This window comes from Mus musculus, chromosome 11, assembly GCF_000001635.26.
Source record: "Mus musculus strain C57BL/6J chromosome 11, GRCm38.p6 C57BL/6J".
Lineage (NCBI taxonomy): Eukaryota > Metazoa > Chordata > Mammalia > Rodentia > Muridae > Mus > Mus musculus.
The window spans coordinates 49,624,315-49,637,477 of record NC_000077.6 but is presented as its reverse complement, the minus strand read 5'-3'; the positions used below and the strand labels follow the sequence as shown (position 1 = coordinate 49,637,477).

Below are 13,163 nucleotides of genomic sequence, written 5' to 3'. Positions count from 1 at the left end.
GCATTACAATTCTCCCATAGAAGCCCTGGCACCGAGGGCCTCAGGCTAGGTTATCCCTGGGTAAAGCCAATCGAGAGACTTTCCTGGGCCAGACATGCACTGGCAAGCGGAAGCCAGGTTCTTACCTTCTTGGACAAGTGGGGCTCGCCGTGCACTTCCTTTGCCCATCAGGAACCGCGTGAACAGGGCCCTGTCGCTGCTTCCAGGTCTCCTCCTATCAGCTTTGGCGCCTTCTACCATGGCGCGGAAGCGCCTGCGTTGCTCCGGAGACTTCTCCTGTCAAAGCAAAGTGAGGAGCTAGCCCAAGGTGACCACCCTAGCGGCACCTTGGATCTCCATTCCAGCCAACCTGGTGCCCACCCATTCTCTAACTGGGCTCTTGCAACAGGCTGGGGTACGCACTTACCGCGTAGGGGTTGAACGTGTCCCGCTTGACACGCAAGAAGTTGGAGAGGTTGCCGTATTTGCAAAACTCCACGATCACCATGAGAGGGCCTAGGGCACCACGGAGCAGAAGTCAGGCACTCACTTGGTGATGCCAGTTGCGCATAGGCAAGGCGCCTCTACCTCTGTGGTCTATCCTTTCTACTCCCTGCCAGGTTCCAATGTAGGCACACCCTAGGATCCACATGGCTCCTCCCATTCTTAGTGAGCGTGCCAAAGCCTACTGCCTAGTCCTTTCCTCAGGGCATCTCATTTCCATACCGTTGGGCTTGGTGCACGCCCCTAGGAGGTTGACCACGTTGAGATGGTTGCCGATGTGAATTAGGATCTTGAGCTCCGACATCAGGGCACGGTGCTCGCTGGCAGTAGCGCCCTCTGGAGGAGACACAGGGGCATAGCACAATGCCAAACAGGTCCTGGAATTTTTCCCAATCTGCTCAACACTCCTGAGACACTCACTGACTTAGCAACTGCATGCTCAGAGCTGGTGCTGGGGTTGCACGCTGCACTGAGTCCCTAGCATGTGCTGCTAACCCTACAGAGCCAGAGGCTTCGGGTAGAGGCTTGGGTCTGATTCCTAATGCCTTTCCGATCAACCGTGGCGGGGATTCTTGCTCTGAGCGTTTCCCTTCTTGCTCTTGAGTCAGTCTCCCCCAGAGCACATGGCCCTCCCCTGGCTGCACAGCACCTGTGAGCTCCATACCTTTCAGCATCTTCACAGCCACGGTGTCACAGCTGCTGCCTTTATTGATGCCAAAAGCTGAGGCTTCCACCACCTTCCCAAAAGCCCCGTGGCCTAGGACTCTCCCTGTGGAAGCAGGGGACCAGTTCTAGGTGAGCTGTAGGGGGGTGGTGGTGGTGGTGGCTGGGGAGTGAGGATGGAGACGGGTGAACAGCAGGGGTGACCTGTCCCAAAGAGCTTGGGGCAGGAGGAAAATGGAAGCCTCTTCTGCCAAACAGGAAGGGGATAGGGAGTGGAGTCTTCGAGAGGGAAAACTGGAGAACGGAGAGGAGAGGCATACAGGAAGGCCCCAGCATCCTCTCCAGTCAGGTGGGACAGGTCCACCCTGCTCAGAGCAGCAGGAAATGACCTCGGGGGCCTGGGAACTGGGAGTCCTGGCTGTGGTTCTGGGGATGCTGGCCCAGCTGGAACTGGTCAGGCCAGGTGGGGACCAGGAGGGCCATCCTGTGGCACAAGTTCTGGGTATGGAAGGACCTCTGTTACTTCAGCCTGACCCTGTGGCCGCTCTGCCAGGCAGTGAATGCTGGGTGGGGCAAGCTGGGTGCTGGCCTCACCGAGGTGCAACCTTTCCCTGGGGAACTCCCACTGGCTGGCGTCATAGGACAGGTATTCACACTGCTCCTCCAAAGGCACCTCCCCGGGGTCCATGATGATGGACAGGTAGCCCGTCTTGATGTCTGCATGGGCAGGCTGGGGGTGAGGGTGGAGACAACTCATTGATTTGGACATATCACTGTGGCTTGGATATATTTTGCCTAGGACAAATGGCCCTTGCTTCTGGGTTCTCAGTCAAGGATGGGGGCAGGCCAACAGAAAACTTATGCTCCATTTGGAGTCAAACATGGGAGAACGGGGAGGATTCCTAAGGCAGGAAGTTGATAGGTGAACCAGGATGGGAATCTTAAGGGTTGGCTGGTTTGAGAAGCGATGGGGACACAGGAAGCCCGATTTGGCACTGGAGAGAACCTCTGCCCGGGGCCGGGGGGGGGGGGGGAGGAGGAGGACCCTCACCCTTTTCATGTTACAGAAGATGAGCAGGAGGAGGACCCAGAAGAAAACTGCGATGACGCCAGTGCCAATGAGTATCACAATCTCCATGCTGCCTTTATCTTCAGAGCCTGGGCGGGTAGACAGTGGGTACATGAGAGGGGAAAATGTACGCAAAAGGAAGTGCCCCTCGTGCTTAGGAACTGCGTTATAAAATGATCACAGGAAAGCACCAATTGGGTGTGTGAGGTGGGTTGAACAGAGCCAGGCAGGGACGCACCTTCCACTGCCACGCTGGCAGAGGAGTTTACGCAGCCCTTGGCATTGCACACGCTGCACAGATAACGACCTGCGTCCTCCTCGCGCACGCGCTGGATGCTCAGCCTCTGATTGGAGTCTGCCAGGTCGATTCCTGCAAAAGGTAGGATGAAGAACACACACGCACAGGTTGGTATAGGGTCATCGGCTTTGCAGACCTCCGGTCTATCACCTAAGGCAACTTTCCCTACCCGACTCTTTCTCCAGGAGCCTTTCATCTTTGTACCACACAATACTGGGCACATGCGCTCCAGCCACCGGGCATCGCATCTCCAGGGAGTCACTCACGTTCACCAGGAGGTCGGTCAAGTTCTGCGTGAGCCGAGGAGCTTCCAGGGCTGGGGCAGGGGTAGAGAAGGAACTACATGAAGGCGCAGAAACCAAGAGGGTACCTTGGGATGGGGCAGCGAGGGGCTTCAAGTAGGGATAGGTGCAGCGGCGAATGCAAGGGTGAGACGGGTGGCATGGCGCTGAAAGATTAGGGGGACTGAGCATGCAAACGACTTCTACGGCTAGGCTGGGCCACAGGGGTGCTTCTGAAGACCCAGGCTTGGGATTTGACCTCCCGTTCAAAGGTAGAAGCTACGAAGGCTGAGAAACGTGGTCCCGCCCTCTCCGGCTTGCCACGCCCACCTCACCCTGCACGGACAGGTACTTCTTGTGGCAGTGCTTGTCCTGGCTGCGCCTATCCTGCACTTCACACACGTAGTCACCCTCGTCCTCGGGCGCCACTCGGGGGATATTCAAACTGAGGGTGGCGTGGCGGGCCCCGGGCTCTGCCTCCTCTAGGTTGGCCTCTAGGGGCGTGGCAAACAGGTGCACGTTTTTGCAGTCCAGCAATAGGGGGTTCCCTTGAGCATCGTGCAGTGTGGAGAGGTTGAGCCGGTACCAGCGCAGATGTTCGTACGTGTAGTTGTCCGCCCGGCAGCTGAGGCGCACGGACTGGCCTTCTAAGGGATCCTCAGAAGGCTCCGACTCGATACTGAAACCGTCCGGGATGGCTGAGAAGGGGAGAGGAACCCGAGTGACACTGTCTCTGCTTGTGGGTCTCCCTCTTCACCATTTAGTTCTCAACCAAGGGTGTACATAACGTGTAGCCAGGTTTTCACGTTGTCTATAACTCACCCCCTCCCCCGTTTCTCTCTCTGATACAAGCTAGTCTTATCCCTGGGCTTCAGCTCTTCTTGTGTTGCTTTCCCACTCTCCAAGCTACACCACAAGCAGGGAGCTGTCCACATGCTTCCTGCAACCCAGGTCCTGGAGCTCTTATCACCAGACTCAGGTGTGTGTGTGTGTGTGTGTGTGTGTGTGTCCTCGTCCTCTTTTGCTACTGACCACACCCTGACCCTGGCTTTTCCTTGGAATAATTTAATTAGCCTTTGCCAGCGCCATTCTCTCGATTTCCACCCTGCCCTTTCAGGTGACTTCATTCATAGTCCTGAACCCCGTAAGTGTCTTCTCCTGTGACCCCTGACTTTCTAGAGGTTACTAAGCCATCTGAAAATCTGAGTATATGATGGGAACATGCACACACGAAACAAGAGACTCTAAATTGAGAACGGGTGTCAGTCTATAGGCTGAGAATCCCTAATTTATCTCTTCCATTCTATGTTGAAGTGGCATGGTGGTGGTTGTTCCATGGGCTGGGTGCTCCCACGATCACCACAAATCCAGTAAGCTCATTTCTGGCACCCTAGGTCAAGTGGTGTGCCCCAGGGACAGTCTGGTTACTCACTGGTCACATAGAAGTAGATGAGTCTCTCATCCTGGCCCACTTTGTTGACGACCACACACTTGTACATGGCTGACACATTGGCATCCTGGATCACCAGCTTGCTCACCGTCTACCCAGAACAGAGGCATAAGGCTCCATTGTATAAAACCTGGACCCTCTTCTTCAAAGAGGCTATTGTGCTCACTAGTAATGGGGAAACTGAGGTTTGTGTTGGCAATGACCAAAGTCTAGAGACTGTCCAGAACAATGAGGAAAGGTCTTTGGCAGTAGAGAGGCAGCACCTCAGAAAAGCCAAGAAAAAATGTATAGGCAGCTGGCCTAGGTTGTAACTGAGGCTGGAAAATGTCCATAGGCAAGACCAGGGGAACTTATCTGTGCCATGTCTCAGACTGTAGCCATGTTGAAGGGTCAGAAGCCAGTTTGGCAACTGGACCTGTCTAAGTGAGGGTTAGAAGCCAGACTGTAATGAGTCACATCAGGGCCAGCTACTTCTGAATTGTGACTTAAGGTCAGTAGCTGGTCACTGTTCAAGGTCTTTGTGATGTGCCCACATTAGTCTGAAGGCATATAACTCTTTTTCAAGGTCCAGGGTACTGGAGGAGGTGTGTACACATATGTGTATGGAGGTATACCAATATTCTAGGAAAATCCTGCTCTCAGGGACTAGGAAGTTTGAAAAATAGGGGAGGAGAGAGGTCCATAGGCCCTGCCTATCATCCAAAGACCCCCACCCCCATCCCAAGCCGGGCACTTCCTGGCGGGGCCTGGAACAGGAAGAGGCTCTGGAGGTGTGTAGGAAAACAGGAAGTGACTGTAGGAAGTGGGTGCCTTTGTTCAGTCCCCCTCCCCCTCCTGGTCAGCAGCTCACCAGCCTTCTATGAAGACCTAGTCAGCCCCCAGCCCCATCCCCTCCCAGCCTTGGGACTTGTGGGTGGCTGGGTTCTCCTGGATCTCAGATGCCTTGTCTGGGAAGGCCTGGCTCACATGCAGGCAGGAGAGCTGAGGTCCAGTGATGGCAGGGAAGTCACCTGCGTGTCAGCTGTGGTTCCCAGAGCTCTTCAGGGCAGGTGCAAACTCATTGAAAGCAAGAGGTGGAGCTCATTCTCTACTCTGCTTGCTTCAGCTTGTCTGGACCTGGGTCTGTACCTTATTCTTCCCCTCCACAAACTCCGTCCAGCTGTCCAGACTCTCGATGGGGTTCACAGCATCCTGAGTGGTCACCTCCTTCCAGTCTCGGCACTGTGGCATGCCATCCCGCTGCTGCCGCCTCCGGCTGCCAGGGATGAGAAGGGACAAGGGCAGGTCAGGAATAAGGAAGGGAAGACCTAAGCAGGGGTGAGGTGTAGGGGTCACACTGTTGTTATCCTCAGATGTTGTCTCATTCCACAGTGGGTAAGAAACACCCCCCAGGTCTGGGAATAAGGACAATGAGGGGATAGAACATTGTTGCAGCTTTACACGGGCACTGTTCTGTCTTACATCTGCCATGTGTCCTTCCTGCAAAGTCCACCTTGGATGTGCTCATCCAACTTCCAAGAGGACCATAAGTCAACCACCACTCTGCCCCATGGACCCCATCCTAGCCTCTTCTCCCTCTCTTTTCTTCTAGGCATGTTCAGTGCTTCTGTCTTCTGCTGGCATGGGGCTAGACAAGATGTTGTCTGCCTCTATCTGAAGAGTGGGGAGGGGACATCCCAGGACTCAGTCATTTGGCCCAGAACATAATGGTAGACCACTGGAAGGGGCAAACGTCGAGGTACCAGTGTGAGCTGAAGGCCATGTGTTTCACAAGAGTCCCTTAAGAGCCTTGAATGCTTCAGACTGTCTCAGGTTTACAGGCTACTTCTCCTGAACCTCCCCCACTGATTGCTCTGGAGCCACAGCCCCTGGGCCAGCAGGTGGGGCTAGACTCCTTTCCTGCCTGGGTTCCTGGCTTCTGTTCATCCCCTAGCACAGGACCACAGAATCTTTCACTGATTGGCAAACCGGTTCTGTAATGCCTTCAAAGTTTCTGCTCATGGGACATCCTCCTCTTTCTCTCCTGTTCCTTGTGAATGAATTCATCCAGGTACTTCTGTCTTCTGTCTTCTGTCTTCTGTCTTCTGTCTTCTTCTTCTTCTTCTTCTTCTTCTTCTTCTTCTTCTTCTTCTTCTTCTTCTTCTTCTTCTCCTCCTCCTCCTCCTCCTCCTCCTCCTCCTCCTCCTGTTCCTTCTCCTCCTCCTCCTCCTCCTCCTCCTTCTTCTTCTTCTCCTTTTCCTCCTCCTCCTCCTCTTTTTATTATGCTGGCTTTGAGTTCACTATGTAACCAAGGATGATCTTCAGTTCCTGACACCGCTGTCTCCACCTCCCAAGTGTTTGCACGTGCCACCTCACCTACCCAGCTCCACTAGCCATTTTGACCCTGAGCTTGGTGCAAGGAGCATGCCTCATTTGGGCAGGCTTTGTTGCTTACAGCTTTGAGCTTGGGAAATTTGTCTCCCTTCTCTGGTCCTGATTCCTCACCTATAAAGGGATGCCGTGATTGAGCTAAGATCTTGTGTGTAGAGGAGAATGGGATGTGGTGGGGACATACTTACAGGCTGCGCTGGGCAAACGTCTTGCAGGGTGTCCAGGGCCTCCAGTGCCACTGGACACTGAGGGGTTGGGGTACTCCATAGGCGGTGCAGGTGAGGGTCTGGCGACTGTGGCGGGAGTAGATGCTGGGTGAAGAGGCTTCCTTTTCGTGGATGTGAGGAGGCACTGTGGCATAAAGCAAACGGCCAGTCAGCTGGCTCCTCTCGCTACCCCAACCTGGGTCTCATCCCTTCCCCTGTCCTTCGGGGCTATACCATTCACCACCAGCTCCAGACTGATGTTTTGCCTCAGACCAGCTGCAGAGTTCCACAGGGCGAGAGTGTAGACCCCTGCGCTGGCCTCGGTCACCTCTTTGAGCACCAGAGCATGGGGATTGTGGCGCCCAGTCACTGCCTTTCTGTCCTTGTACCTGGCAGAGGAAGGGAATTCAGAAACTGTGGGGACCAAATGCTAGCTCTGGGCTTGCATTTGCAGGCCCTCCAGTGGGAGTAGTTCTCGGTTTCCTGTTGGTCACCAGAATCTTTAATGATCGATCTAAGATACCGGATGGCATCAACAAGAACAAATTTTGTTTGAGGATGCCATAATAAATCCTCTGCATGCTAATTAAATTAATATGCATCACTTTGCATGCTAATTAAAAATAAAGGAACCAAGGCAAATAGAATCCCAAATACCCAGTGCTCAAGTCTCTCCTATAAAGTAACACAGACTTTTCACATAAGCTACCACACCTCTCTATATACTGTAAACCATCTTTAGATGACTTATGGTACTAATACATTGTTTCATAGAAGGTTGTGATCTTGACATGCTCAGGGGCTGTCATAGAAACAAAAGGTCCAGATACATTTTAGAGGCTATTTTTCCATCTAAGGTTCATTGGCCCCGTGGCTGCAGAAAACACTAATATGAAGGGCCACACATACTGCTGGAGGTGGGAAGAGAAGGCCATGTGGCCTCTCTTGACAGATCAGACTAGAGCAAGAGGCCTCTCCTGTGCTAGACCAAGAAGGGCAGCAGGAGTATGGGATGGACAGAGTCCCTGGTCTGAGGAAAGGCAGACAAAAGCTCTGTACTGGGCTGACTTATGTGGCCAGCTCAGCAATGTCACTGGCCTTGAGGCCCATCATGAGATCTTCAGTGGCACTTCCAGACTTACCCCTAAATCCTTTGACACTCCCCTCCCTACCAGTCTCTGCTTAGGGCAGCTCCACTCTTTTCTATGAACTTGGCCTAGGGACTAGGAAGGCAGCTTCCCAGTTCGTCCATGAAGTTCTTCCACACCTCTGAGCTTTAGCATCAGAGACTGACTTCACCACCCTCGGTGGGCCCTGTCTTCTTTCTCAGTGTATACTGATGAGGGAAGGAATAGCAACAGCTGAGCCCATGGAGTGCTAATTGCTTGCTTCTCGGACACCTGCCTCGGGAAGCTCCAGTGAGTTCTCCAGACCTGGACCTTCTCACAGGGCTTACTGTCTTACTGTCACCCTAGTTGGGATGCTCTTTCTGTAGATGACAATTTGCATGGCTCTCTCCTTCCTGCACTGCAGCTGGAGTATTGGCTCTTCAAGAAGGTTGTCATCTGTCCCTGCCTGCCATGTTCCAGTGCCTGACCCCCTCCCTTCCTCCCTCTCTTTTCCTCCATTCCTTCTTCCTTCCTTCCTTTCTTCCTCCCTCCCTCCCTCCCTCCCTCCCTCCCTTCCTTCCTTCCTTCCTTCCTTCCTTCCTTCCTTCCTTCCTTCCTTCCTTCCTTCCTTCCTTCCTTCAGATCAAACCAGGACCTACACTCCTATCTGGCACACTGGGTTTTGTACAAATTGGTTGACGATCCTCTCACTGAGCTGTGAGCTTCAGTGAGGACAGGGACAACTCACTGCCATATCCTGTTTACACAATACCCCACTGGGCATGTGTGGTCACTCTAGGTCTCTGCTGCAAGTGTGAGCAAATGCCTCATACCCTGGACTGTTTCTGCAGCCTGAGTCCTGGGCTTCTAGGCCCCTCCCCTCTGAATAGGCTAAGCTAGGACTCTGTGGCCCTGAAAAGGGACATCTCTTAGGTTAAAAATTCTCCTATGCCTCAGTGTCTTTATTTGACAACTGCAGGAATTGCAAAGGCTCACTGAAATAGTGCCTTCACTTTGCTGGGCACACCGGACCAAAGACCCAGCCTGGCTGGCTGTCCACTCATTGACTTAGTGTAATCCTAACACGGTGCCATCTAAACAGTGGTCACCTGTGAGACGGTGATGAACACATGCGTGCTGGGACAGCTGCACACTGCAGAGAGGAAGACAATAGCTAAGAGGGAAGAGAAGGGTCAGAGAAGGTAGATATGTTCCTGTGGAAAACTGTGCTGAGAGCAGACTCAGTCCTGCTGGCCTCAGAGGTCAGGGGACTCTGTGACTCTAAGAGTTGTAATTATGCTAGCTTCATCAGTGAATTTAGGACCTTCCCTCTAGGGCTCTATTCTATGCCACGTAGTGCTCTATGGCTCAAAGCTATGGCAGGATTTAGGGAGCCACAGACTAATTAATAACTGAGCCTTCACAGAAGCCAGCTTCCAGCCTATGGCCAGTGGGTCCTGGCTGAAGACCTTTGGCGCTTCTGTTTGTCCTGCACCGGAGCCTTTCTACCAGGTGTGAGGTGCCTCAAGCTTGGAAGGGCAGGGCTACCCTGGGTTTGACAGGAAGAGACAAAGCAGGAATTCCTGCCAGGAGACCTGGGGCTCAGGTGGGAATGCTTGTCCCTCTTCTGGCCCATTTTCTTATCTGTACAAGGTAGACGGAAGCTGCAGGAGGACTGAATCAAGTGGGTGGCTCAGGGTGTAATGGAGGATTGAGGCTTTGTACTCAATACAGAAGGTATATCACCGAGGGTCCCTCTGTGCTCTGGGCATACCCTGTAGGGAAAGGCCAACTCTCAGGTCTCCTACAGGCCTCTCACTACCAGATAGCTCAGAGCCAGGCTTATCAGTCTTATGCTATCTCAGATTTGTGGGTCAGAAGGTCCTCAGAGAAGAACTCTTCCAAGAAGGGAGCCCAGAGAACTAGCCACTGCAGAGCAGGCCCTGAGTTTGTTCCCTGCATGGAGATCCAGCTAGCAGAGCCTTGCTGAGTCTGAGGGGATGTAAGAAGCAGGAATATAAAACCCCATACTGCCAATCACACCCCGCACACCGGATCTGGTGTTTAAAACATTTTGCAGTTTAGCTGCTCCTGGGCTGAGCTTCTTCTGAGTATCTGCATGCATTCCCTTTAGGGGCTGGATTTAGGGAGGGTCCCACCTGGGTTTAGGGTATGGAGGCGCTGATGGGCAAGGATTAAATCCTCTTTTGAGATTCAGGGCTACTGATCTGATGGGGAAGGATCCTGTCCTTTTCATGCCCTGGCCAGTCCTTGGGTTAAGCCTGGTGGGGTAGCAAGGGGAGGCTGTTACCATTGGAACTCCGGTGGGGGATAAGCTGCCAGCTTCACGGGTAGCTTCACCAGCTCGTCACCGGCTGTGGCCTCCAGGACAGGTCCTTTGAGCCACTCGACACTGATGAAGGGCTTTTCTGCCAAACAGGAGGCATGAGTGTAAACTTGGGGCTGACCATCCACCAGGCCTTCCCAGTCTCTCCCTCTGCAGACTGGAGCTTTGCCTCGCTGTCCAGCTGGTAGGAGCTGGGCAGGGCTTCCCCTCAGAGCCCTTCCTTCCTTTTGACTGGCCCCTGCTGCTCAGGTGCATCATGACCTCTGACCCACACCGCATAAAGACCCTTGTTGTCCAGGTTCCATGAAACCGGACCCATCCCATCCCATGCCGGGCACAGTGACCTCAGCCTCCCAGGTCATACCGTGCACAATGACCTCTGTGCTTTCCCGGAACCGCTGAATCCCATTGTTGGCCTCACACACATAGGGGCCCAGGTCATTCTGGCTGACATTGTGGATGGTCAGGATGCTGGAGAGTTCTGTGTGGGTCTGCTGGGAACGCCGCTCAGGTACCCACTTAGCCCGCTCTGCCTGCCGCACCCAGGGGAAGCCCAGGGTCAGCAGGCAGGCAGAGACAGAGCTAACCCAGCAAAGGCCCACACCCCTGCCCAAGCACAAGTGGTTCTGGGTGCCCCGCTTCAGAGCTTGCTTTGGTATAGAAAACTTCCCCATCCATCACTTGGGTTACTGAGTCTGTATCCCCTCCACACAGAGGCACAGGAAACATGGACATGGTGACTCCTAGGGGTGATACTGAAGACAGGGCTATGGGAATGAGGACCCTGGCAGAGCTGCCGACCTTACCTGCTTCCCTGGATAATCCCAGTCGAAGGTGACACCTGAGTCGAACTCAGCCCACACTGTACAGTTCAAAACCAGCTTCTCTCCAACCAACAGCTCCATTGACTTCTTGGGGTACAGCTGGATGTCATAGAGCTCATTGCCTGGTGACACACACAGTGTCACCTCCCACAGTCCTCATAGGCTGGTACACGCAGAGAGCAGTGGGTGATAAGACTGTCTGTGATACCAACAGCCCCGTGACTGAGAACTAGTAGGACGAGGTGTTTTGTCTGCCCTATTCCCCTTGGAGCACAGAGAGTAGTGACTGGGGAGATAAAACTAGCGCCCCCTACCTGTGATGTGCACGACGAAGAGATTGGAAAGGAAGTTCTGGTCACCCCAGGTGGTCTCGCACTGCAGGTACAGGGCATCGCGCAACAGTTGAGTGGGCACCCGCATGCCCCGGCGGTCATCCCACAGCACCTCCTGCCCGTCGGGGTGCAGCGCTGAGCTTTGCTGGAGGGACATAGTGATGGTCAGCTGCCTTTCCCAAGGATGGCACAGGAGGGTGGGGTCCTGGGATCAGGCTGGGGAAGGGAGTGGTACCGAGCGCAGTGTGATGTTGAGGCCGGGAATGGACACCAAGCAGGGCACCCACATCGAGTCCTTCCTGTTGACCAGGAGCGTGTCAGGTTTGTTGATGAAAGGGTGTTTAAAGTCTGAGGAGAGGGAATAGGAGATGGGTTAGGAAACAGCTCAGGAAGTCTCTGGCTAGGGTTGGGGGTGGGGAAGTATAAGGGAGCCCCATGGGTTAGGGTGAAGTTCCAGCCTGCTGCTTCTGTGTGAGGCCCCGTATTCACTCCTGCTAGCCTGGGGTCAGCAGGGTGGAAGTGGAGTGAAGGCCCCAGGTACTCCCTCCTGGACTCTGCCCAAGATAGGCCTCACCTCTTACAAACACATAGGTGCTGGCAGCTGTGGTGCCCTCAATCCGGGCCTTGATGTACTTGTAGTAGCAGTGGTAGCTGCCCGTGTTGTTGGCGTGAGTCTGGGCCAGCAGTAGCACCTTGCAGTAGGGCCTAGCTTCTGTGCCTTCACAGTCATGCACAACCCGTGTGTCTTCACTGTCCTTCCCACCTGTGGTCAGTACCTCCTGGGCCCCTGGCCAGGTCCACTCGAGGGGGTGCTGTCCCCTAGCAGAGAATTGGAGAAGTCAGGATCTCTCCTACCTAGATTTTACCCAAGCCTCCAAGGAGCCTCCTTCAAGGGCTAAGAGCTTCACCCATCCTTATCTCTTTTCGAGGAAGAGTAATCCAGGATTGGGGTACACTCCCCAGATCCACTCCCTGAGCCCTTGACTCTCTGCCTTGGTTCTTGGGGCTATGAATGACAGGTTGATAATATAGTCCTTGGCTAATGGCTGGTACTGTGAGGAGGCCTAGGGCAAGTGACAGGTGACTGGGAATGGATGTAGGTGACTAGGAGAGGAGAAGAGAAGGCTAGGTGAGTTCAGGGTGTCTATCTGTGCCTCTTCTGGGAGACCACACTCTAGGACTCCCTCTCAGCTTCTAGGATTCTCTGTCCTGGGGAGGAGTGGCCTTCTGGTTCTTCAGCCAGACACCTCTTGTTAGTCTGGGGCAGCCTTCATGAACTGCCAGGTGGGGAGGAGCCAGGATACCTGCAGGATATGGATAGGCTGTCCCCGGTGTCAATCACATATGAATCCTCTGTGATGTTCAGGGTTGGAGGGGTCATGGAGTAACCATTTGCCAGGCCTGTGGGGGAGGGGGAGACACGGTTACTAAGGAGCTACGTCATGGGGTCACATGACAGCTCCTGTGCTGTCCAGGTACAGTTGGGCCTTCTGGGGTGCTGCCTCAAGGTAGGGCAGCCTAGTGGCTTTCAGTCTCCACAGCCTTGTCTCCCCATGTGCAGTTTGGCTACAGCATCAATCCGAAGGTCTCATGACAGCTTCCAGTTTCCACCACAAACTGTTCCTTGCTCTGGTCAAGGCCACCGGTCCCCACCACCACCCTATCACTGCCCACAGACTGAGTCCAATCCTAACTCACCATGACCGCTTCCCTGAACTTTGACCCTAAGTG

General features: G+C 54.0%; 1 protein-coding gene across 1 annotated transcript in view; it reads right to left on the bottom strand.

Annotated features, from left to right (window-relative positions):
- The window catches only part of Flt4 (FMS-like tyrosine kinase 4), a 43,061-nt gene that overhangs the window by 15,262 nt on the left and 14,636 nt on the right, over window positions 1–13,163 (bottom strand). The window contains exons 2-21 of the mRNA NM_008029.3: window positions 12,737–12,833; window positions 12,007–12,251; window positions 11,668–11,780; window positions 11,415–11,577; window positions 11,083–11,222; window positions 10,641–10,809; window positions 10,241–10,358; window positions 7,055–7,209; window positions 6,803–6,965; window positions 5,373–5,499; window positions 4,227–4,335; window positions 3,130–3,492; window positions 2,683–2,829; window positions 2,454–2,585; window positions 2,198–2,304; window positions 1,741–1,876; window positions 1,148–1,252; window positions 706–819; window positions 407–495; window positions 126–276 (exon numbers count right to left, since the gene is read on the bottom strand). Coding sequence (NP_032055.1) covers window positions 126–276; window positions 407–495; window positions 706–819; window positions 1,148–1,252; window positions 1,741–1,876; window positions 2,198–2,304; window positions 2,454–2,585; window positions 2,683–2,829; window positions 3,130–3,492; window positions 4,227–4,335; window positions 5,373–5,499; window positions 6,803–6,965; window positions 7,055–7,209; window positions 10,241–10,358; window positions 10,641–10,809; window positions 11,083–11,222; window positions 11,415–11,577; window positions 11,668–11,780; window positions 12,007–12,251; window positions 12,737–12,833 — 2,943 coding nt within the window. The remainder of the gene's footprint in view (window positions 1–125; window positions 277–406; window positions 496–705; window positions 820–1,147; window positions 1,253–1,740; window positions 1,877–2,197; window positions 2,305–2,453; window positions 2,586–2,682; window positions 2,830–3,129; window positions 3,493–4,226; window positions 4,336–5,372; window positions 5,500–6,802; window positions 6,966–7,054; window positions 7,210–10,240; window positions 10,359–10,640; window positions 10,810–11,082; window positions 11,223–11,414; window positions 11,578–11,667; window positions 11,781–12,006; window positions 12,252–12,736; window positions 12,834–13,163) is intronic.